This window comes from Zosterops lateralis, assembly GCF_965231275.1.
Source record: "Zosterops lateralis genome assembly, chromosome: Z".
In the NCBI taxonomy this organism is placed as follows: Eukaryota; Metazoa; Chordata; class Aves; order Passeriformes; family Zosteropidae; genus Zosterops; species Zosterops lateralis.
The window spans coordinates 34,931,250-34,950,800 of record NC_139800.1 but is presented as its reverse complement, the minus strand read 5'-3'; the positions used below and the strand labels follow the sequence as shown (position 1 = coordinate 34,950,800).

The window sequence follows — 19,551 nt, the reverse complement described above, 5'->3', positions numbered from 1 at the left end:
ATTACAAGGGTCATGGGTAAAGAGGGCCTGCTTCCAGCCACCAGCCTCGGCTGGAGCAAAGCCCTAAAGAGAGAAAGGGGGGAGAGGGAGATAGAAGAGAGCTATGGGGTAAAAACGGGGCAGGAGCAGGGGAAAAACGTGGGGAGAGAGTAGGAGCAAGGAAGGTGAGAGAGAGGAGAGGAGATGAGTGGACAAGAGCGGGGAGGAGAGGACAAGGCAAGAGAGGGGAAGAGGGGACAAGAGTGGACAAGACAAGAGGACAAGAGAGAGGAGAAGAGGGCAAGAGAGCGATCCTCTTGTGACAATACAATATATCCTTTTTTCTGTTGAATATTTTAATTCACATTAACCAACCTGCGTGAGATACAAAACCTATAAACTTTGCATGCAGCCTATAAGAACGACTGCATTACCATGTCATTTTACTCTCTATAGACTTCTTTCTTATGCATTTGTTCCTAGATGTCTTTTGCCAAGGTGGAAAGGCAACATTCTTGTCCTTTTTTTGAGCTTAATCACCGTCTTCCTGCCTGCCATGCACACATCTCGAAACTGGCTTTCATTCCTATTTCACTCAGGTTTTGTATCTGCAGTATTTTTTATCATGCAGTCATATTCATAAGTCCTTCCTGTCTGGTCTTTCCCAACAGTCCAAGAAGAATGAACCATGTTTAAAGCTCCAACAGCAAAGCTCAGTTTGAGAGGCACAGTATTTAATTGAGGGCACTGAGCAGAATATTTCCTGCTTTGAAGATACTGTACATAAGGCATGGCAAATAAGGCAGATAATGATGCAAACACAAACATCTGTATGAAAAACTGTCACATCCAGAAAAGGGAGAAAGAAAAAGGGGGGAGGGGGGAAAGGGAGGGAAGAAGGGAGAACCAAGAAGAAAAAATAAAATCCAAACTATTATCTGTATGCCAGAATTTTGCAAGCAGACTCGTTTCAGCTATAAAACAGAAAAATTTGGATACATATTCTAGAAGGATATAGTAATATCTTGATATAACTTGAAAGATCAGGTTAGTTAGACTCTTTAAAGCTGAGTAAGATTATCTGTAAAAAGTTTGCTAGTTTGATTTCAAGTAAAGAACATAATCTAAAGGTTGTTGCTTTTCATGTCTGTTAAGGCACCTGGAAGGCTGTTGTCTGTCAAAAGCAAGTTACTGTTAATTTATAACACTGTAGTCTAGGGCATTAAAATGCACTAAAATGATCCATTTAAAAGAAGATAATTTGAAAATGATGGAATCATACCTAGATTACTGAAACATTAAGCTAAGGATGAATAGTATTGCTAGCTGGAATTTGGAGGCCATTTTACATTACAAAATTTTCCTTATTTAAGTTGACTGAAGAGGTAAACCTGGATTCCTTACAATATTAGCTTTTCTGGTTATTCCATGACTAAAGAAAATGACCACTATCATTTTCAAGAGAAGAAGATATAAATTTAAAAATTGTTATATTTAAACACTTTTATGTGTAAGTTATATTAAACATATTTATTCTTTTTGATGGCTGCTGCAGCAGTTCAGAGCTGGCAACAGCACTGAATCTGGAGGGATTAAATCCTGCTGATCAGCACAGTACAGCTGTACTGTGTACAGCATGTACAGCATGTTGAAGCAGATGACCTCTTCTTTCATTTTTATCTTGTACTGCATTCATGTTATGATCTAGGTCAATTTTTGATTGTCAGACCACTTGAAAATGCACCAAGGTTGATCTGACTGGTGACCTTGATTATAACTGCAGTGTTGTAGGTCTTCTGTCATTTTTTTTTTTTTGTGCTCGATAGGAAGGAGCAAGAGCCAAACACATGCTCCCTTGTCAAACCAAAACTCAGGCAGGCAGGAGATAAAAGCACAAGTATCAGGTTTCTGGGATCAAATCGGCCTTCAATCCTAAAGGCTTTGAGCCTGGTGATCCTTAGTGATACAGGATAATTTGTTACACAGTTATCACCAGTAAACCAAGTAAATATTACATTAATACCACTCAAAATGCTTATGTGTTATGTGGAGACTGAACTAGAGCAGTGTATTCAATGCAGTGAGCTCTTTTGGAGGGGTCTGCTATAGAAAATTAAATGATGTTAGGGGATTTTGAATAGCATATATAGTACTTCAGTGATTTCAGTGGCCACTCATTACTTCCCAGCAATGGTGGTCAGCAGAACTGAGAAACTGAACCAGCTTTAAGCCACAGAAAAAAATTAAAAAGTAAGAAAAGAAAAGTAGTTATTCAGTAGGAAGAATGCAAACCAGTTTCCCTCCACTGAATTGCTTTCTTTACTTTTTATAGCTGGTGAAATTGTTTTTTCTTTATGTGTACTTGCAATACCCTTCAATTAATCCAGTAATACTGTTCCTCAGCACATTCAGGACTTGCTCAGGAAATAGAGAGTTCTTTCCATGAAAATGTCTTCCTAGAACATTTAAATTCTACCACATCAGGGTGACTCTTCTCTAGTCAGTTTTAGAGAGATGGGGTGTTTGTAGTTCACTTTTTCCAGAAGAAATTCTTCCTTATCCTAATGAAAATGTATGCTAAGCAGCAATGCTCTCTTACTTTTCCTTCTGTACGGAAGGTACAGCGAGCATACACAGGATCTCTCTTGATTCCATCTAAATAGTAATATTTGAAGCATCTAATCAAGCAGTATCCTCACTATCTATAAGCAGTATTATTAATACCAGAAATACAGAAAGGCATTAATTGCATTACACAACTAACTACAAAGCAGCCTGATAAAGATAGGGTAAAGGATGCTCTAACTGTCAAGTAGACTTCAAGCAACTGAGTAAGAAGTCCATTCACTGCAAAGAATATTTTATTATTTATCATTGCTTTTTCAGTCTTCTTGAACCAGCAGTCTTGGTCTCATAGAAGACAGACATGTAGATGGTGTTTAGGTGCAAACTCTTAAAACTTCTTTCTGCTTAAAAATGACTTCCTGGAAATTCCCAGTGCTAGATGCAGTGAAGTTTGTTGTCGCTTGTCCAAAGGTGGTAAAGCACAACCGTCTAGAAGAGCATTCTTGTAGAAAAGCCAAAGGGTGGGGAAGACAGGGTATTTCCCTCAACTGCCTTCACTCACAGGCTTTAATTACCTGTTAATGTGAAAGTCTCTGAAAACTCTCTGAACAACTTTCAAGTGATTTGAAGGCAAGGGTTGGCAAAAACAGGCTCCGTTTCAGATTAAACTGCTTGCCTTCCTAGCTGTTTGCATGGTCAACAGTAAGAAGTCCTTCATGTTAATGCCTAAGTAGGAAAAACCTCAGAACAAACTGCCTTTGTAAGAAACACATGCTGCAATTACAGCAACAGTTCACAAATAAAAAATTTAGTCTGTTCTGCCATTTGCTAGTGCTTGCCATGAATTCTACTGCCATATGAGGAATGAGACATCTGACAGTAACTATGCATGACAAACCTGAATTGATACAGGAGGAGATAATATAATCCCTCACAGTGTCCTCTTCTTTCATCCCCAAGCTTCTGTGCCACACTGCAGCAGCCAAACTAGGCAATGGCCTAACAGGAATTAAAGTCAGATGAACCAGTTTAGATGAACCTAAACAAGCATAGATATATGAACGAATGACCATATGGAGGTAAGGTAGGGCTTATCTCAGCAGCAGCTTAGGTCACGTATGGAAAACAACAGTAAAAATATGCTTGGCTTTCCTTCATCATTAGGAGTTATTTGTGGTATTTTCAGAGGGTCTTTAATTGTAGGAAGCAACAATACGATTTAAAAAAATAATTTTATTTTTTCCGTACTTAGTGTTAAAATAATCAGGATGCAAGTTGAGCTTGACAGAAAGCAGAAACCAGCAGTTCCATCAGTAATATTTAGACACTACTGCAGTTCTTTAAGTTTTGAGAAACTTGAGTGATTTTGGATACATAAACAAAACTCCTCATACAGTAAGAAATGTAAAATTACAAGTCTAAATCTCATCAGGCACAAAACTGAAGTTTCCCTGAGAAGATGTAATTACAAACTAGTGTATAAACATTGTATCACAATATCAGGGTGCTTTAAGAATATAAAAGAAATTCCTTAATACTCCATGCTGAAAACAAAATTTTCAAGAGGATTGAGAATTACATATAACAGAACTGCAGCAAACAGGCCTAAGTAAAATGGTAACGGCTGGCTTTGTATATCCCCTTTTGCATAGCTTTTAGATAATTTCTAATGTTATATTCCTGAGATCTTTCAGTACTCATTATGAAGTGCAGTCCAGCTGCTTTTTACCCTACCCCATCTTTCTCTTCCAGCTAGCATTACATTCATGGGAGAAAAAATAATAGCATTAATAAAAATTAATAGAATAACCATGAACAACATGCATTTTCTATGACTTAAACCAGTTTAGCCAAAGGAAGTCCATTAATTATACCTTCTAGATAAAAAATATTCCAAGCAGTTGGCTTTCCAAAAACTGCTGTCTGATTTTTTACTAAAGCTCCAAGCCTCAGTGTGCCACAAGGCATACTTGAGACATGCCTTTTCTCCCCCTTGTCCATGGACAAGGCACCATGAGCACCACCACACCAACATGGTGAGAGTCATTTATACCCATTATCAGCATCACCACCATTGCTGTGACACATTAAAGTACATTGCAGTAGAATATTTGTACCAATGTTTCCTAACAGGAGCATACATTTCAGTTCTTTTGCAGATACAGAGCTTTGTGCCGCAAATATTCCTCCAAGCATTTTACTGCAAAAGGGTCAACATCAGTATCAAACTTATTAGCAAACAAGTGGTGGTTTCGTAGCATCCAGTTCAAGTCTCCTACTCCAAAAACACAGACAGAACGAATGTGAACTCCACTGCAGGGTGGGTAGGGCGCACCTTTGGACACGTCACCCTCAAAGTACTGCCACTTGACAAACCTGGCCAGCGCATTCATGTCAGAAAGGTCGTACTTGTCACTGGAAGAAAATGCACCTGGGACTTCAGGGATTCTCTGAATTGTTGCCCATAGGTATTCATCTGGGCTGTAAGTATCTTTTGCCCACTCAATGAATTTAAGTATTTTACTGTTTTCTAGTACATATTCTACAAAGTTTCTGCTAACTACAAAATAGGCACTGCCAGAAAAAACTGGAGTGCTGAGGGGTGGTAGTTGTTTGTCTATGCCTGTGTTCTTTATTTTACCATCAATAATCTCATGGTGTTTCTTCCACCTTACTTCCTTATTAACAGGCATTTTTTCTGTTTCCAAGCTGTTTTCACCCTTAAGGGCTTTTAATTTCTCTACTATTTCCTGGTTGGTCTTTATAGGAAAGTCCATACCACATAGATTTATTAGGTATTTCCAGTTTGAACTTCTTCTGTAGAGATCTTTCATGCAGTTAATGTCTGCCTGCACTCTGCTCCATGAAGCATATACCACACTCTCTAACTGGCTGGAAATAAAGACATTATCAAAACATGAGACTATTCCCTTTACAGCAGCAAAAAAGGATTCTGGAGACTTTTTGTCTACATGAATGCAGTAAAAATTCTGTGGAGCATAGATTGATCTTAGAAGTCTGTCAAGCATCTCAATTTTGTGATAAACCACTATTGAGTAAGCAATTGGAAATTCTGCTTCTTCATTACTGAGAGGTTCCATAATGTATTTCCTCATCTTGGTGAAGGAGGCGCAGTCTGCAGTCATGTTAATATAATCATCTGTTGTTAGTCTGGGGCGTTTCTTAAATGACACTGATAATGCCTCAAGTTGTGCCTTTTGTATTTCTCCTATATCCCCATCAATAATCTTGGTACAGTTAACATTGCTAATAGGATCTTCTTTTGTTAGCTCCAGATGTCTCCGATTTAGGAAGTCTTCTTTCTGGTTAACTTTCAAAACTGAAATTATTATTAAAATGAGAGTTAGACACAAGAAAAGCCTGAAGCGCAAGTTGTGGCAAAACCGTAATTTCCTCTTCAGCATTTCAAATACCAGGTAACTTTGTAGGGCTTAAAAAAATGTCCTCCTCTCTGTTCATATGAGTTTAAACAACTTCAGAAGAAAATTTTGTGTTTCTCAGGAATTCGGCAAGTTTTTCAGGGAAATGGAAGGAAAAATCCTAAAATAAAATGGAATATGACAGTCATTCTTAATCTAAAAAGGTTTCTTTTAAAAATTAGTGATTAATAATTACATTACTATTTAGTAACAGAAAAAAGCGGAATAGTTCAACCAAAAATATTCTGTTGAAAATTAAAAATTAATGAATAATTTTTTTGTAGAAAAACACTGGGAGAAGCAGACAGTTTTCATGAAACCTCCACAGTACTAATGCTACAAACTGAAGTTCAGTAAGAAAATAGAGCTGATTCAGGTGCATCTAAAACAAAATTGAAGTCAGATACACTACTGAGAAGCAAATATTTCTTGTTAATTTGTGCTTTAGAGCTTGACAAGAATGTTTAATACCCACTTTAGGATTGAAATTGATTTCTTTATCATTAAAACTTACCACTCACTTCCTGGATGATAGTCATGCTTTAGTTCTCACTGGCAAAAAAGGCCCTGTAGCTTTTCAAGATTTTTATGTGAGATAGTCTCTTCAACATCCTGTGTATCAGCTTAGAAATACCACCAGGAAACAGCTGATGAGAAGGGTGAGAAAGAGAAAAGTTTTTATAGCAGGGCGCCTCAATTTTCAGAGTTGTGAGAAAAATTGTTACTGAATTGCTGAAATAGCTTTATAAGGTAAGAGGCAACACTTATGACCTGTATCTCAAGCTGATTTGTATCAAGTCACTGCAAGTGCACAAATCCAAGTGCACAGCAATGTTGTATTACCATAATTTAAACACACTTTTTAAAAATGATTCAGCAATTGCTTTTATGTGGAGGTGTGCTGCAATACTGAATTGCAACAAGATTTCTAGCCAATTTTATTTTCTACTTTATTGCACAAGCACTAGATAATTTTTGTTTGCTAGTTCTGTTGCTCTCTTTAAGCACCATTTTTCTGTTTCAGTACTCAATGTTTTTTGAAAGTGCTATCTCATGCTGGTAAATTGATTAAGAACAGGATACCCTTAAGTAACTTACATTGCTACTCAGATGCTCCTTCTAATCACAAATTCACTGCCTAATAATTCAGTGCAGGTTTGAATTTCAAATTCTAATTGCAGAAGTCCACACAGCTTACAGAGAATATCTTCCAAAACATGAATCTGTAAGCTTATGGAATACAAAGTATTTGAGAGATACAATGCTCCTTATATTTTTACTACTTTCAAGAAAAAAAGAGAGAATGCCTCAGAGTAACTTTTTGAATAGCTCTAAAAATAACAGCTACTCAGAAAAACTGGTAAGAAATTTTGTTTAAGAAAGATAAATGTACTGTGTCCACTACTTTTTTTTTTTTTTTCCATAGGCTGTTCAGCAAAAGAATTTCCTTTTCCCCCTTATTTTCTTTAAGCTACCCACTATCATTTTAGGTTTTAATTCCTAGACTGTGGCTATTAAGCTGCTACTTGCAGATCTCAGAACAGGTGCATTTAACAAACTGAGGCATGGCATCACACAGTTTTTTGCTAGTAATGCTGGCCAGGATGCTCTACACATTGGGTCCACCACTTTGCCTGTGGCACTGCAAACTGACTGGAGGAATGGAGCATGGAGGAAGGTGTGGAACACTGCACAAATGTCTAGCACAGCTATGAGAATCACCAATTTTTAAAGGAAGTACTATAGTCAAAGGTTTTTATTTCAACCCAACAGCAGGCAGAGACCATAAACTTATGACTAATAGCATTATGTAATTTTATATATGCAGTTTTATTTATGCTGAAGTGTACTTTGTTTTCAGAATTACAATTGTTAGTATTTTATCCTGCATTTCTAATTTATTTTAAGGAAGGCAGGTATTTGATCGCAGTATATTTTAGGTGTATAGTGAAGTCAAACTGAAAGAAAATTTAAATTTTTAGGCTTAAGAAAAGAAACCCAGTGAGCTAGCACACAATTACAGCTGAAAGCACACAGAGGGAAATTTTAAGAACGAGGTCTTACACTTTGAATTTGAAAAAAAAAATTAAAGGAAAATTCCAAAATTCTGGATGTTTGCCATGTGACATCAAACGCAATAGCATAATTTAGAACATGTTTTAACATGTTTGTAACTTAACACACACCTTTGTACTTGATGTTCTTCTTGTTTTGACTACTAGATCTAATCCACTAAAAATAATATTCATCACATATTGAATTAACAAAGGAAGGAGACTAAATATGTGACAATTTCCATTGGGTATATATTTTCATAGGATGAAGCTGATGATACCTGTTAACCTTCAATTACTGTATCCTGCCTACAAACTTAAAAACTAAGACTTTCTGGAACCTAAAGTGTACTTCAAATACAGTTACATTTGTCATACTTTATCTGACAGACATTGAAATCCTTTCTTTAGGCTGTTACCACTTTATTTTGTCCTATTCTTAGTTTTATAGGAGCACTAGCACTGAGAAATAACACATACTCAACCCATCACTGGGTTGAACAATAGTGATGGGATTACCAACCCATCACTGTTCCAATGGAGGGAGACAGTCTTAATTGAAAGTGACCATGGCAGTCTTCACCTTCTAACATTTTCAAAGAGTAAAGCTGGCTAAGAAGTCTTTCCTGGTCCCGTTTTAGAATAAAACTTGGCCGAGTGCAGGATAAAAACTCCCTTTCAGAAAGACCTTGTATACCCAGCTGGGTGCAATTCCTCTATTGTTCAGAGATCAGAATAATCAGACCTGGCATTTTCATTATGCCAGAATGAAAGATCTGCAAACATTTACACATTAACATGGCTCTTATCTTTATGTGGATTTTCTTTTCCCTACAAAATTCTCTCACTGGCATGCTGTGTAGCAATGTATCCATATAACAGGCCATTCTGATGCACCAGCCAAACTGGTTGTGAGTAATATTATCAAACCACCTGCAGTTTTGTTGTTAGAGCTCTCAGGAATTCATCAAGGTTACTGAGAAAACAACAGGATCAAAAATAATAAGAAAGCCTGAGAAAATGTCTGCAAACCCTAGATAGGAGAAGCACAATGTAGGATGCGTGCTTGACCAATTGGATGTCCTGAAGGATGTGTGCCTGCCTCATGAAAGCAGCAGCTCAGCCAACCTAGAGATGTGGGCCCACGTGGACAGTAGACCTAGAATCTATATCTGGCATGTAATGTAAACAATAAACAGCTTCTGTTGGAATAATATTGATTCAATTATTCAGTGGCCCATTTCCCCCCTGCAATGCTGCTTCCTCAGACCAATTTTAACAATAAATTACTATTTGTTTACACTCACAATTTTAAAGTTCTAAAATCTTATCATATCCCATTCACAAAAGCTGATCTTCAAAAGGGTAAGATTTGTTACCTTTCCTCTATTAATAAACCTAATCCACTTACTGAGCCTAGAACACTATTAATATAGTTTCAGACTACATTCAATTAATTTTAATATTAGTAAAGCTTGAGCTCTGCATAGCCTTAGTGCACACACTAGAGAATTACCTTGACAGAGAGAGCACTTTGCACTGTGGGAGAGGTGGAAGAAGGTTTGCAAAGCTATGGAGAAGATGCTTTATTTGGCAGCCTTTGTCTTACTCTCAACTGAGGTTCAGTTGTAGAAGTTACATACCTGACCAACTCCCTTTTTTTACTGCTTTCTTCTCAAGTCAAAATCTGTATTTCTGAAGCAGTTGTCATCAAGGGGAAGCTGATAGCATTAAGGGAAGTTAGTACAAAGGCTGAGTTAGTGGCCCACTTCCCTCTTTCTGGACAAAATTATTCTTTACTGCTGTGTACGAACTGTAGGGTATGACTAAACAAAACCAAGATAATTTCAGCTTGATTTCTAGCAAACACAAAATCTCATAGGAAACCTAAGTCTTCCAAACAAAAACCACTCAAAATCTCCAAAACAAACATACAAGCAATAAAAATCCCACCAAACTAAACACTCTTATTATAGTGTACCACAGCTGGGAGGGAGACGAGACCTGGCATGGAGGTTGGACTGGAGCTGCTGGTCCTACAAATGAGGAGGCTCGTGAGGGTGTAGAGCCAGCAGCGCACCGCTACCCCAGCAGCCAGGACCAGCCTCTGGCCACTGGCACAGCCCATCTGTGCGGCTTCAGCGCACCGCTGCTCTGGCACCACGATGTGCTGCTGGTGGTGGAAGGAGCAGCCCTGCCCCCGTCTCTGCCACCTACTCGTTGGGCCAGGAGGAGTGAGTGCAACAAGATCCAACCAGACGGCCTCTGGGGAGCTCTCCAGACAGTGGGGCCACAAAGATGGATTTGCTGGGAAGTCCTAACATTTTAAGAAGGCATATCCAGAATGCTTCAAAGTACACACATCCTATACTTACTACAACTACCATGCCTCCATTCAGATTCAGTCATGCAGAACATTCATTCTGATGAGGAAGTGATTTTTAAAGCAGTAAGAAGCTTGTATAAACACAAACATGCATAAACACAAAGACAGACTGCGTGTCATCTGCAAAGATCTGCCAGACACAGAAGTAATTTACTCAGCTTTCCATGACACCAAGCAGCACAATCTTGAAAGTCGATATGCCTGTAAATAAATCAAAGCACTCATATTTGTTCCGTTAGGTAGTGTTGAGTCGTGAGTCTTAGTGAAAATGAGAACTGGTCATAAGCTTCATAGTTGGCTTACCATAGGCCTTTATGGGACGCTTAGTTTTGAAATCATATACAGAAGGGTTTCCTGTGGGCACAGTTGTCTGCAACTGACAACACTCCGTAGGAGTACACATTTTTCCTTCAGAGATGCTTAATAAAGAAGGGAAAATACACTCCCTTTTTACAGAAAAACCCCCAAAATGTTAATCTTTTGTTAAATTGCAAGACTTTTAATGAAACTCCACAACTGACTAGTACTGCTACACCCACCAGCACATGGAAATTAAATACTTAGAGTAGCTAAAAGTAGATAGCTGTTTCTTCAGAGCTATAAAAAAAGATGAAAACAAATTCAAATCTCTGGGTTATTTGAAGATCTTATATTTAAGTGTTAGGAATACAACACACTAAAGTATTTCTGTTTCAAAAAATGAGTAACACTCACATAAACATACACTTTGTGTAGAGTGTAAAATGAAAAAGCAGAGTTTTACTAGCCTTCCTAGTACTCTTATACACTACTGTATCACATAAACCTTCTGCAGAACAGTTCAAAGCCTGATTACTATTTCCAATCCTGTCCGTCCTTAGAGGCCCCATAGATAGAGCCAACAGTAAGAAATTTCAACTAAAGAAAGTAAAGACATTATGGCAAAGTCATTCAGTGGCCAGTTCCTACCTTGAGAAGCCTGTGACTCTTAGTATGGACAAAAAGATATGTTTTACCTCAAGGTTACTAACAGTGAAAGTACAGACAAATCACAAAACAAAAAATCATGAAATCTTTAAACTAATGTTGGCCAATTTAACACGCAGTAGAACTGCCCAGTGTTCAAGGTAATTTGTACACTTAGGCTACTTCAAGGTAAAACAGACACCTATTTTTTTCACATAATTCTAATGTAGGACCTGTAATGTCACCAGGAAGAGAGCAGTTGCTGCACTCCTCATGCCCATATAAAAAATTTTGGTCATTGCTGCCTTGTGACAATGCTGGATTTCATAACAGGACACACTGGCAGGAAGGGCAATCTATAAAACCAGAAGGAAGGAAGAAGGAAGAGGCTGTCAATTTTTTGAGTACTTTGATCCCTTTTCAAGCACCACACAGAAAATATTCTGAGATTTTCTTTAGCCCTGTGGAGATGCCAGCATTTTAAAGCCATACCTACAGTTCATCAGTAAGCTAAAGAATCATCACTGAACTTCCTCCGATATTCTATCACAGTTTTCCAATATGAGGTTTCTGTTTGTTTTATTAAGTTCCTCTAACAGAACCACAATTATCCCATGTATAATAATGCTGCACATTGAAAAAAGTGGTGTCTCTGGAGCTATGAAGTAAACTTTACAATGAAAGTTATTTCAGTTGTAGTACTGGGCGTGCTACATTTCTGTGGCGCTACCTTTTTTCACCTCTTCTAAGACAGAATTCTATGTTGATAAAGTTAGGTGTTTTCCAGTTTCAGGAGCTTAGGAACCAGAGTAAAGGGAGAACTTTCGAATTATGTTAAAATCCAAAGCAAAACTGAGCGGGATTATTAGAAAAATGAAATGAAATCTTTTAATAAGACTAGCAGTGTGTGTTCCAATGTGGAAACAAATTTGAAGAGCAGGATTTTGCTCAGTAAACATAATATTTTCAGCAAATAGACTGCAAATCTTTAACTTGTATGTTTGCCTTGCATATTGTTTATGTTGGGAAAAAAGGGCAGACTTGGCAAAGGTATTCATCAGGTTTTTTAACAGCTTTTGGCTCTTCTGGCCTCAGGAATGAGTATTACCCCAGACAATTCAGATTTCATAGGAAATGTATTATGCTCAAAACTGGTATACACTATAGGCAGAATAGCTAATCACTGAGAAAATATTTTCTTTTGTATACACCTACTTTCAAAAGAAAGGTAAGTGAACTCCAACTTGACCTAAAAATACTACACTATTTTTCACAAAGATTTTCAAGTTGAAAGACAGAAAAGCTAGATGGTCCCCTCTTCTGTCACTACCATTTCTGACTCTCATTCTTGCCAGCTCTGTGGTCAAATACCTCATATTCCATTAAAAATGAAATTTAAAATAGCAGACTCCAAAATGGCAATTCCCTCCTGCTGCCACTCCTCCTTCCCACAAAGAAGTCTACTTTTCTGAGTAACACGGAAAGAGGGCAAAGTGCCAAAGCATAACTGAGACTCCTGTCAGCCCTCCTACCCAACCTGGGCCACAAAAAACTATTTTACAACCTTCTAAACAGCTTTTTTTATTCTGACCAAAAAAAGAGGTTTTTTTCAGGGTTTTCTCAGTGACAGAGAGTTTAAGAGACACACAGAGAGAAAAAAGCACCACAATCTAGGACTGCAACACCTCGGGAGCATCAGGGATGCCCCGGACCCCGTTAGCGCTACCCGGTTCCACACCGAGCCAGCACCCCCCGAGGGCACAGCCCGCCCCGGGCTCCTGCTGCACCGCCGCGGGAAAGGCAAACGGAGCGGGGCAGGACACACCGACAGAAACGGGGGAAACAAAAGAAACTAAGAAAAAAGGAGGTGTGGCGGGGAAAAAGCTGGAGAAGAAAGGAAAAAGGGAAATGAGAAGAAAAAGGGGAAGGAAAGAAAGAAGCAAAAGGACATAAATGGAACCAAAAAAGAAGAAGAGAGAGGGGAAGTGGGAGGGAAAGCAGGGGAAGAAGGAGGAGAGAGGAAAAAGGGTAAGGAAAGAAAAGAGAGGTGGGGGAGAAAAGAAGGAAAAAAGGACAGAGGCACCACATATGCGTCTCTCTGCCCTCCAGCGCAGCACCTGCCCGGCGACACGGCGGCTCCCGGAGTAGCGCTGCGAGGCTCCGCAGGGTACGGCGCCCGGGAAAAGCGATGCTCCGGCCCGGCCCGCGCCGCCGCCCGCTCCCGGCACGCCCACAGCGCCCAGGTGGGAGCCCGGCCACCTCCCCCGGGCGCGGCCCGAGCCGGACTGGGGCCGCTGCCCCGGCTGCCCGTCCCCTCCCCTCCCGCAGGCCCGCCCGGCCCTCCCGCCGCCGCGCTCACGGCCCCGCCCCGCCCCGGCCCGGCCTCGGCCGCCCCGTGCCTGTGGCAGCCCGGCAACTGCGCCTGTTTATCCCTGTATTGCTTTCTCCGAAGCCTCCCCCGGCAGTACCGCTGGAGCCCGCACAGGACCCGCTCCTGTGCCGCTCCCCGGGCCCGGGCGGGGCCGGAGCTCCTGCCGCCGCAGCCCGGGACTCGCCGGCCGCCACAGGTGGGCTTGGAAGAGCTCCGTGAGGAAAATGGAGAGACGGAAGGGAGGGGTGGGGCGCAGGGGAGCATTCCTGGCCGAGGAGCATTCCTGACCGAGGAGCAGTGCGCCAAACTCGGAGCGGCGAAGAGTTAAACGTGTCTAGGCAGAGTGTGAGGAGGACTCGGATTTCTTCTTCACTTGGTCCCTTCAAATATCTGTCCGACAGTAAACACAGTCCACGGGGGCTGGAGAGCTGTGAGACATGAAGGTGGAGCTTCGGGGCAAAACCCCTTATTATTTTAGTGAAGTACTTTGAAAGAAAAAACCAGAAAATTAAATTTTAAGGAAATAGAAAGTTCAAAGACGGCGTGTGCCTTCGTTAAAAAACCCCAAGTGCTGCAGCCTGTAGCAGATTGAACAGCACTTACAGAATTCCCAAAAAATCCCTGCGCATTGGGGTTGTCTGATGTGCAGCTTGATTTGGCAGCTGGAGGCACACTTAATGCACTCTTTTGGCCATTTCTCATCCCAGTCGTGAGATGGTACTGAGGGGTCCTGCATCTGCACTGATTAAGAGGCTGGAAGCTAACAAGAAAATGAGATTAGATTTCAGAGCTCTCACTGGAACACACTGCCAGCGGAAGAGGGAATTGCCTCCACACATCACCACATGGATCAGACAGCTTATTTTAGGAATAGACTGCAAGTTCTCAAATTCTTCATCATCATGTTGTCAAGAGAATGTTTAATATACATATACATATACATATACATATACATATACATATACATATACATATACATATATTTATGCTGGATAAAGAATTGGTGTGTAACTGTATGCCAGTTTGGCAGTTCTCCCTTTTTCCTCTTTTCCTGACAGATGTGGAGGTAAAAGATGATTTTCTAGTGTGTCTGTTATTTATAGGGCTGAACTTCTGTTCACTTCTGATTATTCTTGGAGCACCATGCCAGAAAGGCCTTTCATCTGGAAGCCCAGCTGAGGCTGGTAAGAGAAGTTTCAAGTGGGAGACAGAAATATGGGGGGGTGGGCAAGATTTTCTATTAGTTTTCCCCATGAAGAGCAATATTTTATAATTACTAATGATTTATGATTAGAGACAATGACTGTGTCTTGTTGGTCTTCTATGTAAATTAGAAAAAATAAATCATAATGTAAATTGAAGTATTTGTTCTCTTGCTAAACTGCCTGCACAACATCACAGTATTGCAATGGCAGTGCAAGTAGTAGAGCTGAACTACCAGTATTCCTAAGAGAATGAATTGGATAAGCTTTCGGGGCAGATGTTTGCTCTCAGTGCCTGCCCTAATTACTTACAAAGCTACAGATGCAAAGCTACTAATGCAAAGTCACCAACTAGAGCTGATATATATTGGTGCACTAATAAAGTACCGTCTAATAAGTACATCCTGTGAGAGAGGAAAAAAAGGCATTAAAGTCATTACTGTGTGTAATTGTTTCAGGTAGAGGACTGAAGTCAGGAAGTTTGTTATTCTCTGGCACAAGTTAAAAATGGAGTTCTCTATAGACTGACATGATTACAGAGGTTGTGATTCTGGGGTGAGCTTGCTGGCAGAGACCCATCGTGGTTTTAGCACAGTTTTGTGACATTTCAAGGACTATGTTTTCTTTACGGTTCCGTTCATGGAGAGTTTTTGTTAGCTGTTCCTGAAAAAAATGGATGAAATTAGTTTGTGTCTGTTTTTTAATCTTCTAGCCTTGAGTCTGGAATATGGAAATGACAGGGTCCACAAGCTGCCCTTTCTGCCATGTAACAGGCTACTGACAGATGTGACTGTATGGCAGCTGTAAAACAAAAGAAAAAGGTTATGTTGTTCACAATTTTGGAATTACTGACAGATAAAACTATAGAAAAAGTGGAACTTAGAGGCAAAATAAAGACAAAAGTGAACAAAAAGCAAGTTGCAATTATGGGAAATTTAAAATACATAAATGATTTTGCTGTGAATTTTGATTGATTTGAATGAAATCAGTTTGTACATGAATATTTTATTGATCTGGTAAGACTAACAATCCAGTGAGAACAAGTACATGCAAACAACATTGAGAAAGTTTCAAAAATCGTTTTCTGTGCATGGCTAAACTGACATAGTTAGGGTGCAGGAGAATACAGCTTAAATATATTTCCAATAAGGAGGACAGCTGTCTCACAGATATGCTTTCTCTAATTTGATATTAGTCTCTCATTTGTAATTTAACAGCTGCCTCCAAGCTTTTAGTCTTTGGAAAACATAAAGCATACAAAATGTTTCTAAATACCTTAGATTTGTTATGCTAAGTCAAAAGTTTAAGTGGTAGAGAATTTTTTAAACCTCATGCTTATTGCTAATTCTTGTAATTTTACTAGTTTTAAGGAAGTAAAATTTCATTTTTCTGAAGAGTCAGACAGTGATCCAACATTTTGAAGTAAGAGTTTCTCTACTAACTTTTGTAAAAAATTACTTGTCTTAATGTTTCTGTCATGTAAGTGTAACCCAAATATCTATTTCTTCTGGTAGTTCAGACCTAACATTAGAAAGATGCAAGACTCTAATATCTGTTGTCAGACAGACAGAGGATCCTAACCTCAATTTTGAATCCTGCTAGGGCTTGAAGGTTTCTTCATACAGAGTGTGATCTTACTACATTAGCCTTCTCTAAGGAAAGAGTTGCTGCAATCCAGAATTTTTTATTATCTGCTCTGTAAACATCCCTAGCAACATTAACTTTGTTGTAAAGTTTATGAGACTTAATGTTCTTGTCCTAGATTCCCAATTCTGCTTGCTCTGAACCTGAGTAGGAGAAAAAGTAATGTTCAATTTGCACATGAACTCTTCAAGGCTGAGCCTCCACATAAATTGGGGGTGAAGGTCTAATGTGCCAAAAAATGCAAACACCATGTGCTGAAATAAAAGGTCCAAAGAAGATGATTGCTGCTGCCAAAACCATTTTAACACAAAACATTCTCTGACAGAGGAAGACACTTCAATCCATTTTTGAAAATAAAGAAAAGCATATCTAAACCACATTGTAGTATGCTTCTCTTTAGAACAAAATGTCTTCTGACATGGGTTGGTACTAATTCGTAGGGACAAGGGTGGCTCATGCCTAAAGTTCATTTGGGAAGGTCATGTTTTCTTCTTCAGACTGTATGTAACACATATTGAAAAATACTATCTCACTTTATCAGTTGTGTGCTTACACAGAATTCTGATACTGTTTGAGAGGCAAATTTTTCAGGTAAGTTTAAAATGAGTTTAATATGAATGGACTATGTCAGTACTATATGATCAGGGACATGCTAGTACAAATTTCTTCCAAGACATTGGCTGGCAGTTAGTACTAATTACAGAATCAAAAATAATGTGGAGTGGATTGCAACCTTGAGTTGCCAAAATAACTGTAAACCATAGAGTGGGTAAAATAGGGGCCCCTTGTTCTACCACTGTGGTGAGTTTGACCTAGGCTTGCTGCCAGATGCCTACACAGCTCTCTTACTTTGCTTCCTTCACAGAACAGGATGAGAAAATATGACCAAAATGGATTGGAATAAAGCCAGCGAGATTACTCATTACTCACCTATTACCATCATGGTCAAAACAGACTCAACTTGGGAAAGATTAATTTACTGTCAATTAAAAATAGAGTAAAATGATGAGGGAAAAAAAAAAAAAAAAAAGAGGGGAAAAAAAAAAAGGACAAAACTAAAAACACCTTCCCCTTAGGCCCTCTGGCTTTTTCCCAGGTTCAACTTCACCCCCTCATTTCTGACTCTTCCTACTTCTGCAGGGACATGAAGAATGATGATTGTCATCAATCCATAACTGTTCCTCTCTGTCAGTCCTTCATCCTGGTGCTGCTTGTCCTTTCCATGTCCTTCACATGCTCACATGCTTCACACAAACTGCTATAGTGTGGGTCCTTTCAGTGGCTGCTGTCCTTCAGGAACAGACTGCTCCAGCATGGGTTCCTGCCCCAAGTAGCTGCTCCTGCCAGGAGCCTCCTCCTGCATGAGCTTTCTACTGCCTACAGCTTTCTTCAAAACACACACCTAGCTGCTCCTTATGTGATCTTCTGTGGGCTGCATGTGGATATCTGTTCAACTGGGATCATCCATGGGGTGCAGGGGGACAACCTGCTCCACTATGTTCTTCTCCAGGCCCTGAAGAAGAACATCTGCTCCAGCATCTGAAGCACCTCCTCCCCCTCCTTCACTGCTGGCATTGGTGTCTGTAGGGCTATTTTTTCTGTATTTTTCTCACTCTTCTCTCTCACAGCTGCTGTAGAGTGGTTGTTAAGCTTTTTGAAAAATGTTATCACAGAGATGCCACCAGTGTCACTGACAGGTTCAGCGTTGGCCAGTGGTGGGTCCATCTTGAAACTGTCTGGAACAATCTGAGTCCCATACAAGGTGTCCCCTGAACTCTTCTTGCACAGGCCTCCCACCTCACCCCTCCTACTTTGCCAAATAAACCAAACTGAACCACTCAGATTATTTTTTACTACTCTGGTCCAGTTAAGAAATATGACTTGCTGATTGCACTGAAAAGGTGAGAAGCAAGCCTGATGTTACCACATCTGCTGGGTGACTGAACAACTCTTTCTGACTGCTTTCACAAGAGTGATGAAAGCTCAGCCTGGTGTAGCCTGGCAAAGACAGTATTTTAACTAGAAGGAGAATCAGTCAAGGTCCTCCTAAGACACTAACAAATGAGAAAAACTAAAGTGGTTGGAACTATTTCAAGTTTTGTTTATGAAAATTATCATTTGTCTTAGAAAGTCACCTCTCCAAAAGTAATAATAAACCAATACTGATATTATGTATATAACTATAAATAAATACATACATATACGCAGATCTATGTGTTATACATCAGGAATTCTGAACTAATGTTTGAATTGGTTTCACTTGTCCTCTACACTTTTGAAACATTTCACAGATTTCAGAGCTTGGTCTCACAATCACTTACAGGTAATCCACCTACAGGCTTCTGAAAGACTGCAGACTGTGTTACCTACAATGCTCTGCTCAAGCCCTTCCTTTGATTGTTGATTGACAGTTTCACAAGTCAATTTTCCCAGCGAAGGTTTTATTTCCCCTTCTTTGCTTTATCGAAGCCCTTGTTACAGTTGCATGGTGGGTTGATCTTGGCTGGATGCCAGCTACAGACCAAAGCTGCTCCATTACTCCCCTTCCTTAGCTGGACTGGGGAGAGAAAACAGTATAACAAAAAGCTTGTAGGTCAAAGAAGGGCAGGGAGACATCACTCAGCAATTACTGTCACAGGCAAAACAGACCCAGTTTGAGGAAATAAATTTATTACTGATCAAATCAGAGTAATGTCATGTTAGTGAGAAATATATGTCTTAAATAAATCTTAAAAAACACCTTTCCCCTTACCTTTTTCCTATGATCAGCTTACTCCTGATTTTCTCTATCTCCTCTCTGCAAGGGAGACAGGGGACAAGGAATGGAGGCTGTGGTCAGTTCATCATGTGTTGTGTGTGCTATTCCTTCCTCCTCAGGGGGAGGATTCCTCACACCACCTCCAGTGTGGGGTCCCTGCCATGGGAGACAGTCCTCCATAAATTTCTCCATTGTGAGTTCTTCCCA

General features: G+C 39.8%; 1 protein-coding gene across 2 annotated transcripts; it reads right to left on the bottom strand.

The window, feature by feature from the left end:
- Positions 1–3,583: 3,583 nt before the first annotated feature.
- Positions 3,584–13,561, bottom strand: GCNT1 (glucosaminyl (N-acetyl) transferase 1). Of its 2 annotated transcripts, XM_083883751.1 has the most exons (3): positions 13,487–13,561; positions 6,499–6,631; positions 3,584–6,105 (listed from the first exon to the last, which is right to left on the bottom strand). In XM_083883751.1, exon 3 carries the CDS (start codon positions 5,967–5,969, stop codon positions 4,689–4,691), a length of 1,281 nt encoding a protein of 426 aa, XP_083739877.1. In that variant the 5' UTR covers positions 5,970–6,105; positions 6,499–6,631; positions 13,487–13,561; the 3' UTR covers positions 3,584–4,688. The 2 variants fall into 2 exon arrangements, with proteins under 2 accessions (XP_083739877.1, XP_083739878.1); XM_083883752.1 differs by lacking the exon at positions 13,487–13,561 and having other exon boundaries at positions 6,499–7,734.
- Between the last annotated feature and the right edge of the window lie 5,990 nt (positions 13,562–19,551).